General features: G+C 35.3%; 1 protein-coding gene across 3 annotated transcripts in view; it reads left to right on the top strand.

Moving 5' to 3' along the window:
• rasgrf2b (Ras protein-specific guanine nucleotide-releasing factor 2b) overlaps nucleotides 1-17,434 on the top strand; it is a 511,409-nt gene that overhangs the window by 444,971 nt on the left and 49,004 nt on the right. For 2 of the 3 annotated variants that reach the window (XM_051929617.1, XM_051929616.1), the window contains exons 15-16: nucleotides 3,138-3,230; nucleotides 10,243-10,628. In XM_051929617.1, coding sequence (XP_051785577.1) covers nucleotides 3,138-3,230; nucleotides 10,243-10,628 — 479 coding nt within the window. The remainder of the gene's footprint in view (nucleotides 1-3,137; nucleotides 3,231-10,242; nucleotides 10,629-17,434) is intronic. The other variant, XM_028804694.2, reaches the window with a different exon arrangement.

Raw genomic sequence — 17,434 nt, 5'->3', positions numbered from 1 at the left:
CACAAAGTTTATGATATAAAGCATATCAATGGGGGCCAATTGCAAGCCAGTACCAAACAACAGAAAATGATATTAAAATATCCATGAAAAAATCCCAAGTTATTCAGATCGCATATTCTACATATTAGTTATCCAGTTATACATTCACTAAGTCCAAAAAGCATGCAGCTTTTATAAAATATTGTGAAATAAATATTTATGAAAAATCAGGGTACTGAATGAACATGAAGTGTTTTCAAACAGGATTAAGCTTTTGGATTGAAGATCCATCTACCCCCTCAGGAATATTTATTTAACAGTATTTTAGCACAAATACATGCGTCTTGCACTTTGTGAGTCGGATGTTTTAATATTGTTTGCTGTTGTCCAGAATTTCCCCCCGCTGGTTTCCAGAGATGCATGATGTATCATTATGTGATCTCCGTTAAAAAAAATATAAGATTAAAAATCTTTCATGACCTTAACTACAAACAATAAAGGGTAATTAACAAATTAAAACATTAACAATCAAAGGTACTCTCATTCATTCATTCATTCATTCATTTCTCCATCAATCTATCATCACATCTACTCTTTCTAGTCAGGGCCATTTGCATACTCTAAATGGGAGCAAAAAAGAGGCTATCTCTTGTAGTGATGATAATTCCTGTATAAAAAGGGCTGTAGTTTGTATTATAACTTACCTAAAAGACAAACAAAAAGATTTTGGGAGCCAGCCAGGGTTTAATTTTTATGAAATTGAATGAACAAAGTAGAAAATACAAATGGGTGCACTACCAGCAGCAACTGATAAGGGTAACACCCCAGTCAGGACTGTTGTTTTCTGTATTTGCTTGGTCTTTAGTCTGTCATCTTTCTAGGGTGGAAACATAGTTATGGGCAGAACAGTGGACAACACTGGGTGATGCCAGGCCTTGTGCAAAGTTTATTTTTCAGGTCAGTAAAGTTGTCTTTAAAGAGGAAATGGTCATAAACTTCCTGGCTTGAGACTCCATCACTCCCTTTGATCCCATTTTCTTATTTTTGGTAAATGCAATGCTATGGTTATACCATGTTTTTGTGGTTTTATATTATATTATATTATATTTAACGTAATGCATCATTTTCCAAAATGAGTTTTTGACAGCAGTCTTGCTGCCTTTCAGTCCAAGAGGCTTAGTTTCCATCTGGTCACTTGGAGTCTTCATATTCTCCCAATGATCTTATGGGTTTGTCAAGGTCATGAATGTTTCACCCAGATACCCAAATTATGCATGATACTTTGATTGAAATCTCTAATTTGGCCCATTGTGAGTCCAAATGGACTAGACTTTGGAAATGCAATTGTCTCCTGGGATATGGAACATGCCCTCAACAGCAGATGGACACTCTGAGGCAGATTTCGGGTTATTCATAAGCCTTAGACTGGATGGCAGGCGGGAACCCCATGTGGGAATTTGTGTCAGTGGCCAACACTGTTACCTGAATGCCACTTCTTGAATGAGGGAAACTTTGGCAACTATTAGTTTGCTTGCCCCTTGCACATTGGTTTTTTTAGGTACAGTATGGGTTGTTTCACGACTACAACAAATGGCCAGCCTGATTTGATTCTAATCAGCAAATGAAAGTAATGAAGTCTGCATAATAAATACCATCTATGAAGACATGATACTCATGAATTGTATATGTTACAATCACAATGAAGGATTATTATTGTCTTTTTAATTTGCTTTCTTTTCTGATCTACTGCTGTAGAATATGGACACTTTGGAAATCAGAAGTTTTCAACTTCATAATTCATAATTGAATAGGTCATAGTTCATAATTGAATCAAATGGGCAATGTGTTGGCTGGAAAAACACCAGAAATCAAAAAATGTCACAAGAATGTTTTGGAAATGCCCAGTGAATGTATGTATCTTTCACGGTTTCATTTCCAAAAGAGTTTACCCGGGGAGGAGGCTATGAATATGGAACCTGAATTAACCCTTTGGAAGGCTTCAGTAGTAGCAGTAGAATTGTGGGTTGGTTTAATTGTTGTATATATTGTGCAGTTATGCATCAATAAGAGGAATTTCAAGTGACCAAATATAAATAATATAAATTCTTAGGATATGGTTTATAAGGTTTTGTCTAAAAGAAGACAGAACTTGTTAAAAAAAATAAAATCCCTTCTTTTCAGAAGTAAAAAGCTTAGCTTACATTTTGCCGTTTTGACCTATGGATTATGGAAGCTATGTAAACTTGCTTGGTAAGCAATCATGCACATATACTTCACAGCAGAAATAATAGAAATGTGTAATTTGAAATTCTGAGCATGGATAACAATGTTCAAAGGTCTAGATAGTAGAACTTTGTGCATGCATTTCCAAACATACCTTAATTAAAACGTTTCAGGCTTTCAATTAAGTACAGATTGGTTAGTAATAATGAATTGTTCTTAAGAGCATTCCTTTCTTTCAAGACATGTCTGGAACTGCTTGGAGCAACTAAAATAGATTTTGCAAATTACATCATTTTACCATGTGGACCGAACACTATCATTGAATATTTAAATTTGGGTTTTACCACCATATTGCTGTATATTTCACCTCATGTTTTATGTTATTGTTATGTATTTGTTGCTATCAATAATTACATTGGTGATAAAAATTTTGTTAGACACATGAACACTGATAAGGTGCCATTATGATGAAAAAGATCAAGTGATTCTGTAATGTGATGTATTTCTTACTGCATCTAATAAACTTTAAATCTATGTACATCATTAGACTTTCTTTGTTTACATTACACCTTCACTTTTGCTTAATAATAAAACATGTTTTAACTATTTTCATTTATTATAAGGTACATTTTTAGTATTTATATTACATATTAGTCAATAAAAATATTTCCTTTAAAACTAATTTTTATATAAGCCTAACCGCATTCTTATTTGAAAGTGTTGAAATCCTTTTTTAACTATTCAAAAAATTACTTTAAGTCAAAAAGTAGCATCAAACACTTGAAAGTAGAAATTAATGCAGCAATGTAAATTGATCTTCCATTGTATTGTGTTGTAATTGCTCACTTTGAACATTAACCCTGGTCTGCTGTCTTCATTGTCTTGTTTCATCATAAGGTGTACTGTGTTGTCTTCCTCTCCTTCCTGTTACACAGGACACACTGCCGTTCTTCTGATCGTTCATTCTTAACATCTACCACTCCTGACCTCAGCTTGAAGATCACAAGAGTACTCCAGGACCCATCAAAGTAACTTCATTTTGGATTCTCCTAATTTAAGCAAACCCATACCCTCCTCGTTATTTATTTTTATTTACTTTGGTCACTTTTATTTATTGTTAGCTTACTGAAGCAAGGCCCTATAGATGCGCTTTCCCTCTATACTTTTTTATCCTATATCAGAGTCCTCACTTCTTAAGTGATCCAGTATTTTTTATATACCTGTAAACATTTATTTATTTATTTACATGCAATACTTCAATATAATATTTTCATTATTTCATTGTCTTACCTAGGAATGTAGCCTTCATGGTTAAGCATGTGGTCTCAAATAGCAGTAAAGTTGTTCTTTTTCTCTGAGACTACTACCAGCTCCCCACATTGTCATCATGAATGTACTGTATATCCCACCGTATCTGCTGTTGCATTTGTGTTTATTCATAGCTGTCATCCCTGTATGCCATAAGTTTTATCTTTTGGAATTAGTTTTATTTATTTTAAAATTCTTATTTACCATATGTTTTAGCTGTAAATGTGCTTTATAACTCCATCAGTAGCTAGTCTCATGTATAAAGAAAGGGTCTAAAATATGACAAATATAGTAGCAGCATAGGGCTGATGAAATGCTTTATCATTAAAAGACTCATTGTCTAATTGGCAACTGCAAAAGCTGTTGTCACACTGCACAACTTCCAGTTGGAGAATTTGTCAAACTTGACAACTGTATTTGCTGAGCTTGTTGCTTGAACATGTCAATTTATTTGACTAGAAATCACTGGGCATGTCAAATTACTCAACTGCATGACAACTTTTCAGTGCACTTCCACACCTCTAAAGTTTAGCATGATCGTCCCTTTTTCTGATAGCCAATAACCTGATCCTTGATGAATCCAGTACAGTATGAGATCAGAAGATGAGACATCAGAAAGATGAGCCTCCCTTTTGTTTGTGAGGTCATTATTCCTCATCTCCGCATTCTCTGTATTCTGTGTCCTGGTGTGCGCTCCTTGGTTGTTACCTCTTATGCACAATAAGCCTGCCCCTGTGACTTAAGACAAAAATCAAGTCAGTTTGATTTGGTTGAGACGAATCACAGACTATGTCAGTGTAGATGACTTATGGTTACTGGTGTGTGCCACAATTGTCTCTGGCTCAGTACGATTATTTCAATTTAAATGTCAGTCAGTCAGTCAGTCAGTCATTATCCAACCCGCTATATCCTAACACAGGGTCACGGGGGTCTGCTGGAGCCAATCACTGCCAGCACAGGGCGCCAGGCAGGAACAAATCCTGGGCAGGGCGCCAGCCCACTGCAGGGCACACACACACACACACACACACACACACACACACACACACACACACCCACACACCAAGCACATACTATGGACAATTTAGGATTGCCAATGCACCTAACCTGCATGTCTTTGGACTGTGGAAGGAAACCGGAGCACCCGGAGGAAACCCACGCAGACATGGGGTGAACATGCAAACTCCACACAGGGAGGACCTGGGAAGCGAACCCAGGTTTCCTAACTGCGAGGCAGCAGCGCTACCACTGCTCCCCCTTGCTGCCCCTCAATTTAAATGTGCAACTGAAAATAGCCAGAAAAGTCATGTAATGTGACATGGCCTATAAACCACCATTGTGCAGTTAAGGTTGAGAAAATACTATAAACATTTAAACATTATTTCCAAAAGACTCAGGGAGTACACACACATTTCTCCTATTTGGTTTTGTTAGATATAAAACCAGAGAGCAATTAGTGAATTAAGAAATTTCCGGAGTGTCTGTGCCTATAAGACTTTTTTCTTCATTAGATATTTCTAATAAAAAAAAAAAAAACAATGGGAAGCTTTACAGGGTAAAAAAAGTAAAAATCAAGGATGAGAGTCCAGCCAATTTATGATTGTAAAAGTTCATAAGTAAATTGTTAGAATAAATGTTAATGCTTAAAATTGCTTTAAGTGTTTCCATAGTTGACAAATTTAAGGTGGGGTAGCATTTTGTCCAAAAACATCACATTGAAACAAATATTCAGACACTTAACTCAGTTCTTTGCTGAAGCACCTTTGGCAGTGATTACAGTCTGGAGTCCTCTTGGGTATGCCATGACAAGCTTTTACACACTTGGAATTGGTTTGCCAATTGCCATCAAGCCTCAGTATGACAATTTTCATTTTTCCATTTTGCTGCTCTGAAAAATGTGTGAACATAGATTTACACACTTTTTAATGCAAATATATATATCTTGTAAACATCTGCACTTTTAATAAAGTCATTGTTTAAAAACCTTTAAGTTGCCACTAAACTCCCATTCATAATGGAGTTCCTTCTTTTATAAGGGCAGTCAAGTGATATGACACTTCATTGCAGTTAATATGTCACACACAATGAACAGAAAAACACCAAGAGCCTACAATCCATCTTGTATTGCCAGAGTTAAAAAAATACTGCCAGGAGTCCCTAATCCTTCAATTAGAATCATTAATTTGATCCAGATGTGTAAAGTAGCTCAAAAGTGAAATATGTAAAATCACTGGATTGAAATAATGTATATATACGGCAAACAAACATTTGGGATTTTGCATTGTGAACAAACAAGGCTCATTGCTTTTAAAAGATGTATGTTCATGATATGGCAAAGACATAACATAACCCAACATGCTCAATGATAGTGTTATGCTTAACTCAGCTCTTTTTAAAGCCATCAGCCATACCACATGCACTTAAGAATAAGTAATCCATCTGAAGGTAAGCATGTTTGGGCCTTGCCAGTACTTGCATGGGAAACCAGCCAGGAAACCTCAGGTTGCTACTGGAATAGGTGTTGGTGTGGCCAGTAGGAGCCACTTACACTGTGGTTTATGTGCTGATTCTAATAATTGATTAAAATGATTCTAATAATGCCCAATGCTGAAAAATGGCATTGTCCTTCGGATGAGACATGAAACAGATGTCCTGACTCTTTGTGATCATAAAAGATTACTGGGCATCTTATGAAAAGTGTAGCATGCTTCCCAATGTCTTGGCTAAATTACCCATCATGATCTTATCCATTCTGACCCTCTAATTATACCCTGTCTTTAATTGTCCAGCTATCTCTTTCACACTTTCATAACCTAATAGCTAGTTTGTGGTGAGCATACTGTTTCAAAATGGCTGATGTTATACTGTATCATCCCGGTTGACGCTACACATCAGTGGTGATTGAAGGGATTCCTCACTGTCTATGTAAAGTGCTTTGAGTAGCTGTTAATGTGTTATATAAATGTAATTAATTTTTATTATTTTTATTATTTTAATATGAATATGGAAGTATCCAAGAGTGTGATAGCAAAACCCAATACTTTGCTACAATACCTTTTTAAGGTACAAGAGCGATGGTAAAGACCAATACTTCACTGCAACACCTTTGCCATTTTTCCTGTTTATCAAAATCCTGACCAAACTTCATGGGGTGGATTTCTTATTTGTGTGGTATGATCTCTCACCCTATTTGGAAAGTTTTTTGAATGCCTGTAGAACCTATAGTGACTTACATTTCATATTAGTCAATTAGTTTGAATTATAAAAATATATTGAAAATTCCTTTGATTTGACTTTTACTTCTTCTCATCCACACCAGTGTGAGAAGAATCCCATGTATTCTTGCAGTGATTAGCTAACTGAGGAACTGTGTGAGAACGAGCAAGATTCACACTCCGTAGCACTCTCATTCTCTCACGCTTTCTGCTGTGTACAGTGGCATGAGAAAAAATGGAACATTTACTACCGTACTCAATATCTTCTACAGTGGGAGGATAAGATTTAAGATGCATTACACTGCATAATGTCACACTGTGTTTTTCGACCTTGTGTACAGTGGTATGAGAATATGGGAGTCATTCACATGCTATTCTCTGTATCTCTTTTTCTCACCACTATGCAAGGTGGCATGAGGAAGAATTTGATACAACCCTCTTGCGTTCTCACACGTCTCAAACCACATGGCATGTATAATTTCTCTGTCTTACTCACTGCATTCTTTTTCTTAAGTGCTAATGTCAAATGACTAATTGTCTTTTTTTAAACAATGCTCCATTCTAACTCTGCCTATACTGAATTAAAACAAAATTTTACTGTATGTCTGCCTCAACTCTAGAAACCATCATGGTGCAGACATTGCCTTCAAAATGACATTACCATACATGGGTACATTGTATTAATATACTGTGTATATATATATATATATATATATATATATATATATATATATATATATATATATATATATATATATATATATATATATATATATATATATATATATATATATATATATATATATATATATATAGTGATATTTGCCCGGACACCACCAGTCGGAGACCACATCTTTATCCAAATGTATGCTTTATTTTCTTCCACACAACAACACAAGTCAGTCCCGCACAACTCACAATGTGCTTCTAGCCCCAGTCTCCCTTCTCCTGGGCCTTCTCTCTCCTTATCCCTGGACCACCTGCACTCTCTCTCCAGGAGCTTTGTCCTGCTCCTGCTCCCGACTCCAGCTCAGTGATTGGAGGGAGGCGGCCCCTCTTATCCTCACCCAGATGAGCTCCAGCTGCTCTACCTGATGTCATGTCCTGGTGTGGCGGAAGCGTCAGGAGAGCACCAGGACGCACTCCGGGTGACCCTGGAAGGATCGTCCTCCATGGGTGTGGCAGAAGTAAATACGTCCCGGGCTCCATGAGGCTCGGTGCGTCCCCTGGCTGTGACCAGAGGCCCCAACGGTCTTGAGCCTCCTTGCTCCCCTTCCATGGGCCTCTTCTACTCCAGGGCGGTTGCCCCCTCGTGGCCCGGAGGACAAATATGCCACGACCCAGTCCTTTCAGGCGTCCCGGCCGTGTCTGACCCCCAGCCATGTACGACACTATATATATATATATATATATATATATATACACACAGTATGTATATATATAAATGAGTATATACTTATTCACATTTGCTGCTGTTCTACAAGCAAGGTGAGGGGTTGTCTAAACATTTCACTATATGTTAAATTCCACTATAAGCAATGTAAGATGAGATTCTACTGTACCATTCTTATTCTGTAAAAAATATATGCTTACATTCAAATACTATATTAATCATTCTTAATCAGCAAACCATAGCAACTTAATTAAACATTAATTTCTAATAAATTATACAAACTTCTCATTTTCTTATTTAGTCCATTAAAAAGAAAATCACAATATCAGCTCAGATCACTTACTGTTACCAGTTTTTTATAGTTGAGAATTAAGTGGGCTGGAGTCTACTGACAGGGCAGTACTCATCCCTAGAAAAGGGTGACAGTACTTCATGGACACAGTAATACATTAGCAGAATTGATAACAAGTCACTAATTAATATTAACGTGCAAGCTGGATTTTGAACTCAGTCTGCTGGAGCTGTGAGGAAGCAGTGCCATTAAGATGCTTAAAATAATTCCTATTGGAAGCAAATCAAATTTGTTTTTAGGTATTTGAAAAGTTTCAAATAGGATGCAATAAGCCAACTCAAATACAAAATTATTGCAGCCAAGTAAAACTGCTTTCATAATTATGTACATAGTTTTGGCCTCTGTGAATCAATCAACCTTTGTTCTATTTATGATGCTTCACAAATTATACCATTACAAACAGGTTTAGAAAGAAGATGATGATTCTGTGTAACAAAATAAATGATACGATCATTATATATACAGTATGATAAATTACAAAGTTTGAGAGAGTCTTCACTTAGAGTAGAGGTCAGTACAGTAGATTCAGTTAAAACATATGGTAGAGAATGTCACCTTTAAGTGTAATGAGAATGTAGACACTGCATTAAGTATTTGGAATAAGATCCAGTCTTGGAAAATCTCAGGGAATCTGGTTGGCGTGAGGCAAATAAAAATGTTAAAATTAAAAGTTTTATAAATCAGAAGAAATAATGTAAAGATATACAGTAGCGTGTAGAAGGCCAGGGTAACCAAGCCATCCTTGGTGTAATATCTTCATAGAGATTTGTCCAGTTTAGAACTCTAACAGTAATAATAATAATAATAATTCATTACATTTATATAATCAGTAACCTCGATATAGGTTGTTGATACATGGTTCACAAAGACCACTAAAATGTTAGTTGCAGAAAGAGAGAAATGATGAAGTGTGACAGAATGTTCCTGTATCAGACGGGTAAAGAAACAACAAAATGAGGAATTGCTTTGTAATTAGTAGAAAGAAAGCCAGAATCAAAGTTTGTTCAGTGATTTTTTTTTTGACACTTGGGCTTGGAGTTTAAATTATAAATCATCATTTAGACTAAGGAAGGTCTACATTGGCCTATTTGGCACTGAAGATAGTTTTTCACCACTCAGTAGAGTGGGAACAGTAATATGTAGTATTTAAGTTTGTATCTTTAATGGACATCAGGAGTTAAATGTTAGATTTGTCAAAGCCTTTTTTTGTATAACATTAGTTTGACAGATATATATACACTGGTGACTGTAAAGCCTTTTATTGGTCCAAACAAGGCTTGTTTTGTGAGAGTGTACATGTGGAATTTCTGTTTACCGCCAAATAATCAAATAGTCACTTGAGTCAAGTTTGTCCACTGAATTTCTCTGTTGCAGTGCTCCGCACATGCAAGATGTAAGAGCCCATTTAACAAATTTTCATGAAATGGTTAAAAGCTCAGTACAGCTTCCAAAGAATTAGATTCTGCAGAAGATTTGAGTGATTTTTCTAAATGGTGATTGATTCAATTAACAACATAGCACAACCACAGAGGCTGCATAGTATTGCTTTTCACACAGACCTGAATGGATTCACTTGATTAATTGTACTGTTAAGTGTATATTAGGATGGATAATGGCATTGTATAAAGTGTTTAATGAAGTGGCTCGCTTAATTTTTTTTCTTAATAATGAAAACCATTTTACAACGAAATTGTCTGTTTTAATCCATCATTATTATTTATCAGTAGCATGAAATGGGTAAATAAAAAATCAAGTCACTGTCTTGTTTTTAGGTCTCTGGAGATATTCTTTGCTACAAATCAAAACAGTAGGAGTGAACAAACAAATAACAGCAAGTCACCTCGTTTATGCAGGAAGTTTTCATCCCCTCCTCCCTTATCAATTTCTCGAACATCTTCTCCTGTGAGGACAAGAAAATTGTCGTTGAATTCCCCTGTGAACTGCAAAGGGGCCCTCGACCTTTCAACATCCTCAACGGTCAGTAGTCCTACATCCACCTACAATCCTGCAATGTCTCCCCCACCGGTCTCTACCAAAGCACCACTGGATCTTAGCAAGGGACCCTCTTCACCTGAACACAGCCCTGGGCCAAATGATGAAAACTCTGATCTGCCACGAATTGACCTTTGTGGGAAGTTGAGAAGGAGCATAAGGAGAGGTACTGTAGATGGTTATAATATGAAGCTTTAAGTTCATGATTTACAAGTCATGTGATTTCTGTTTGGGTTATAAATCATTTAAGTAACTTTGATATACCATTCAAATAAACAAAATTGAATATTCTCAATAATAACAACTAGAAGGATGACAGCCTTGAACAGTTAACAACCCCATTATCACTGCACTGGTTATTTCCTGAATGACCAATAAAATCCAACCCTGTATGTTCATGACACTACTTAAAAAAATTAATATGTTGTCACATTTTAAAAATTAGTGTGGTCAAAATTCATCAGAAAACAAACAGAAGCCTTAATAAATGTAAATGTTCCTGTTTCCTTTGTTCCGAATTCAGCTAAATATATTTAAAATAAATAAGCAGCACAGCAGCAAAATCTATTGTTCTTAATATTTTGTATATAATCTGTTTTTAAGAAATGTACATTTTCAGTAGCATTATAGTGAGAGAAGTGTAGCCCGGTAGAGACTGTTGCTGCCTCACAGGTCCGGTATCCTTGGTTTGATTCATTATCAGTGTGGATTCTGTATGTTCTCCTTGTGTCTAAATAGATTTTCAGCTGAGGTACCCCCCACTTCCCCAAAGAAACACATCATGGGGATATCGCTGCCATCCCTACAGGACATATAAACAAAAAGGTGCACTACCAAGGTAGCCAAGATCATGAAGAACTCCTCTTACCCTTTTTACAGCCAGTTTAAAAGGTCAAGATCCCGCAGTCGCCTGCATTGCCTCAAAGCAAGAAGAGAAGAGTAAGAGCTTTTCTCAGGCAATAAAGATAACTAATGGTCATCTTGTCAGGCATTCCTCAAAGTTGTAAAAAAATAGCCATCTATTATTTATATTTATTATCTATTATTTATTTTTTAACCATTATTATACCTGTAATGTGTATATATGTTATACATTTACAATTATTTGAGTATTTTTAATATGCACCTTTTAATATTTAATATCTATTTTTAATGTTATTTAATTGCACAGTACCAGCTACTCACAGAGCTTCATTTCACTGTATACCCCTGTGTGTGTACATGCAACAAATAAAATCTTGAATCTCAAAGATGTGCTGATTAGGTTAATTGGACCTTTGTGTATGTGTGCGTATATGAGCCATGTTATGGATTACAGTCTGTCTAGGGCTGTTTTGTCACTTTATACCTAATGCTGCAAGGAAGTACTGTATTCCAGCCCTGTGCAGCCCTGAGTTTGATTAAGAGGATTCAGGGACATTATGCTGTGTTATTACAGTGATAGAGTTACAACAAAGCATTGAGAATACAATGCTGCAATCTGTTGATATCAAACATGACATTCCATCCTTTACTCATATTCGAAGCAAGGGTCCCTGAAATGAGAATTTGATTTTTTTTTTATTTAAGTAAAATAGGATATCCTTTTCCCACTGCTATGGTAAGTCAGTTAAGAATCTTCTGAAACAATTATTCAGTATTGTTAGCAATGTCAATAATAAAAATTTGTCAACAAACATTTCTGTTGAAGATTTTTCATTTGCATTTTCAAATAGGCATCCAACCTCCAATGACAAGGCATGAATAGAATTCAACATCTAGCATTGTAACAAAATAACTGGTTAAAGCCAAAAGTAACAATGGCAGTTAATCCACAAAGAAGTAAAGTGTGGGTATATTTTTTAAATCAAACATAAAATAGTAACATGCATAATATATAAGGCTGCCTTCATGGTAGTACAAACTGTATACTTGAGCATCTAAAAGAAAATACCCTGGTGTAGAGAAGAACATGGCACGTTAAATAGACTTTGCCTCTCCAGCATCATCTTCTATGTAGCCATAGAATTAGAGTAACTAAAGAAAAGAAAGCCAAAAGCCTGGTTATCAATTCCTCTTTGTGAAAAAAGATTCCTTTTACCAGATACAAATCTGAAACTTTACTAAGTAAAAGGTGTGGAGGTGTAATTTAATTTATAATTTACAAATGAAATACATGCCATTCAGTGGAATGGGAAGTGTTCTAGCAAACTGAACTACCTGTAGCTCAAATGTAGCTCACCATATTCTATCAAATAATACAAGCCATCAGAATAGGTTTTCTGAGAAATCAGAAGTACTTACTGACGGTGAAATATCGCAAGCTTCCACTTATTTGTCTGTTAGCTTAGAGTTACAGTTCACATTAATGCGTTATTTGCAGTATAACATATGGATGACAGTCTTTTCAGAGAACTGTATAATGAAAGAAATAAACCTTTTCACCCAATTAGAAATACATGTTACCTACTTCAAAGAACAGTTTACTAAACAATCAGATGCTCACCCTGTCATAACATTAAATTGAGTGGGTAGTGATGTCTAAAACAGCACAGTACAGTATCATAGTACACAGTAATTATGTTTCATTTTCATTCCCATTATATTATATAGAAAACACGGGAGACTGATCACATGGCTGGAACATTCACATTTGTTATGTCACCAAGAAGTAACAGTATAAATACAGTATAAATTCAATTGTATAATCAACCAATAAAACAACTTTAGTGCCAGTTAGCTTTATTACAAGTAGGCATAGGTTTCATTTCATTTCTGAACCATTTGTGACTTAGACTTTGACTTCTGCTTTGCCCCTGTGCTTTGATTGCTTGGATAACTTTACGATCTTCTGATTTTGACCTTGCTGGTCTTCTACTACAATTTTGCCTTGTGTTTCTTATCTCCCGGTCTTTTAGTTACCTCACAATATTTCTGGAAGATACTAATCTTCATTTCTCATATAGTTTTGCAAGCACTTGTACAACTGCAAAATGGGAAACTTATTTAAGAGTTTTTTTTTGGGTGGAAGTTAGGAAAGTCTGCTTCCTAAAGCCTGGTTCATACTTCTGTGTTTACTTGCGTTATTTTCTGCAGATGAAAAATACATGTAATTTGTAACACCGGTAAAATCAATTCTATTCCTGCCTCTCATTCACATCAGTCTAGAGGAGTGCAGTACTTTTTTTTAAAAAATGTGACATGCTGCACATTTTCCACACAAATACATAGTGAAATGCACCATCATGTGTATTATTATGTGTTTTCCATAGGGAAACTCAATAAACAGAAAGTCTTCATTGCCAAAAGACCCCTAATCCTCCTGTGATACCTAGCAACTACCTTGTCCTAGATGAGGATATGCAGACTTTTTTTTCATGAGAGATCTTTATTTCAGTACTAAATAACAGGGATGTGTATGCGGAATTAGTCTATGAAAGCGTATCCAGACAAGTATTAAATAACGTTCGTCTTGTGTGACTGGCATGAATTTCACTAAAGGTGAAACAAAATTTATTTTGCATTTTTTTTTGTAATACAGAGCTTTGCTGTAAATTGAATTTTGAGCAAATTATTTTGCTTATCACTATAAATGGGTTGCTTAGTCTAAAGACAAATAGCTCATTCTGTAACCTTTTCATACATAGCTTGTTTTGTGACCTTCTGTTATATATACCTCACCTCATATAATAAAAAAATATGATCAGAATAGATTACATTATTAACTGAATTAAATGATACTACATTTTAGAGAGTGGTGCTATATGCATTTATTATTTATCCCATTCATAACCACAGCTCATATAAGGAAGCAAGAGATTTTTCTGTGTTGGTCAAGTCTGTTTGACACTTTACAGTATTTGTATTCCTGCATTGTTGACACCATCAGAGCAATTCTTCACTGACAAATGTACTCAAAGAAGAAAAAGCTTGACGTGTGAACTTACTGACATTTGTTCATTTTAACATGGTGATTTTCTGAAAACCCAAGAAAACATGTTTGAAATGAAAAAAGTGAGTTAATTGAAGTTTACTTAACTTTGTACTTTCGTACTTAAGTACATTTTTTATTCTATTTATTTATTTAACTCTGAACATCATTTTGAGTTTTAGCTTTAAAAAAAACTACTTTTTAATGAAATCTAAGAATGAAAGGCAATGCAGAAAAAGATAAAAAGTTTTTTTTTAAAAAAGAATTTAAATTGAAACTTTCTCAGAGTTTTGTGTTTCTCAGCATTTTATTGAATAAAGGTATACAGCTACTGAACTATACAAACCTGGCACCTACATACCAGGGTCGTGCTTTTAAATGGGAAACTCACCTCTTCCTCCAACAGTGGTGTTTCAATTCAAAAGCCCCATGTAAAAGGGGTTCCAGATAGTGGGCTGCTTTCATTTTGCCAGAGCAATCAATTTAATAATAGTGTTTAGTATATGACTGGATGACTTGACCTGGAATATGCACCATGAATAATGTGAGATTTTTTTTTATGGACGATTTGATACTGTTTGCTGTTGTCCGGTGTTGCATTAAAGCTTTAAATTTGTTAGCTCCATTTTTAGGAAACATGATGCACATTTTTTTCTCAGTCCTCACTAGAAACTACAATGGGTTAAGTAAGATTTAAAACAAATGTCGTTTTTGGGTGGGGTAATACTTTATCATTGTTATTTCACCCTTATAATATATAAGATAAAAACCTGACCAATTAATAATATCTTCTTTATAATTTTCCATCAAATTAATTTTGACCATATCATTAACTCTATGTATAATTGTTATTCATAGGAGTGTAAACTGTTCCAAGAGAGTTAAAGAAAATTGAGTAAATAATGCACAAAGCTTATCTTATTAAGTTAACCTTGAACCCTGAGATTTAATTAAACTCCTTTACTACAGGAAAATCACCACATAAGTAAGTTCTGGATCAGCAATGTAGAGCACTATGTCATTTGCATAAAGCAATACTTTTTGTTCAACTCCTTCCTTTACAGATCCCCAGATCTCTGGTTGTTTGCACCAAATAGATGGTAAGGAGTTCAAAAGTGACTGCAAGTAAAATGTTTGACTGACCATACAAAAGTAAGATATTGAGAGTGTATATACAGTAGTTCACATTAATTAACATTCAGGCATAGAATATAATAAATGAATCCTTGAAGATATATTGATTCCAAATCCCAATTTAAGTACTGCTATGAATATGTAACCATATTTAACCCCTTTTAAAAGCTTTCCTGCATCTACAGATTCCAGGAGCACACAGAATTCTGTTATTGTTTGTATAGTCTGAAATTAACAAATTGAGTTTAACTTTGCAAGATTATTCATTGCTATATTTGATTTGCAAAATCTTTGACCATACTCTTAACACCATTGTTCAATAATGAAAAGAAAAATGCCTGGTAGATTTCACTTTCTTTCAGGTTTTTGCCTTCCTAGGGAAAACCCGTAATTGATGTCTGGCATTTTGTCTTTGTGTCTGAAGGAAAATGTTATTTTCTCTAACTTCTCCAGCTTCCATGAATGTGGCAAACATTAACAGGACACATATATCAAAGAGTTTGTTTAATAAAAATCTAATTGATAGCCAAATAGACTGTTAAATCCTACAAAGCAAAAATGGTACAGGCCCAGATGGCTATCTAACAGAATTATACAAAAATCCCTTGAAAATTAAGCCTATTAATGCTTGCCATGTTCATGAAAGCTAGAGAAGATGTTCTTTTGTAGTATATGCCCAGTTTCAAAGCCAAATTTGATAAAAGCGGTGTTTGTATCAGATAGTTGATGACTTTTTAGCATTGTGTGATGGATATGGGAGCATGATGCTGTGTGATGTCATTGTGGCTATTCTGATCAATAAAAGGGTCTGGGGCACAATTATTTTTAACACTGAGTTTTTGCACATCATTTTATCAATCTCTGAGTGTGTATATTTTGTGCCTTTTGCTTATTTCAGCCTTGTGAAAGTTTGTATCCATTAACAGTTAGTCAGTACAGGCAGGTGGTCATACTGATAGCACAGCATATCAGACAGACTTCTTAAACCAATTAGGTTTTAAGGAAAGAAATAGTTCCTGACAGTGAATTTTAGCACCACTCCTTTTGATTAAGGTTTCCCCTAATTTTTATAGTGAGCAGCAAGGTAAGGTAATGGGTGTTATTTCAACGTAATACCTCTTTAAACACAGATTATGTCTAGTCCAAAGAGATGCTTAATTCTTTCATTGCATGGATCTCTTCTGATCATCCCAGATTCCTTCCACTGTCCATGGTCATGTTAGACAATTTAGCAAATCAAAAATTGGTTGGGCGTTTATGTGTGCCCTGTGGGAGACTTGTTCCCATCATGGGTATGATTCCTATTTTGCTCCTGTAAGCAGAAGAAAGCCAATGCTAAAATCAGATGAATGACATGGATGTTGTTGCCACTCCTTGTCATGCTGACATTTTGACATCCAACCATCCATCCATTTTCCAACCCGCTGAATCCGAACACCGGGTCACGGGGGTCTGCCTGTAGCCAATCCCAGCAACACAGGGCGCAAGGCAGGGAACCAATCCCGGGCAGGGCGCCAACCCACCGCAGCATTTTGACATTTAAATCTAAATAAAAGCAGAATTTCTCTAAACTAAATTTCATCATTAGTTACTCCTTAGTTAAGCAGTAAGTGCGCTCTGAAAGTGAGACATTTTTTTGATACTAAAAGGATGGCTATGGCAGAAATATCCTTTTTGAAAAATGCATTCCAACAATGAATCTATAACAATCAGAACTAGGGGCAATTTTTTTATTATTACATTACTATTAATATTCCTTAGCTGAAGAAGAATTATAAAGGCAAACCATAATCAAACGAAACCAAACCATAATACAAAGCAAATGCAGTAAGTCCAACATATAATTTCCAGGTTTTCCTATGGTCTGTGCACTTAAATATAATTTCATAACTTTATAATCTAGCAGACTTAATGCTGTGAAATTATTA

The sequence above is a fragment of the Erpetoichthys calabaricus genome, chromosome 7 (assembly GCF_900747795.2).
Source record: "Erpetoichthys calabaricus chromosome 7, fErpCal1.3, whole genome shotgun sequence".
NCBI classification, from domain to species: domain Eukaryota; kingdom Metazoa; phylum Chordata; class Cladistia; order Polypteriformes; family Polypteridae; genus Erpetoichthys; species Erpetoichthys calabaricus.
Note: the sequence above shows the minus strand (reverse complement) of the source record. Positions and strands in the feature narration are given on the sequence as shown.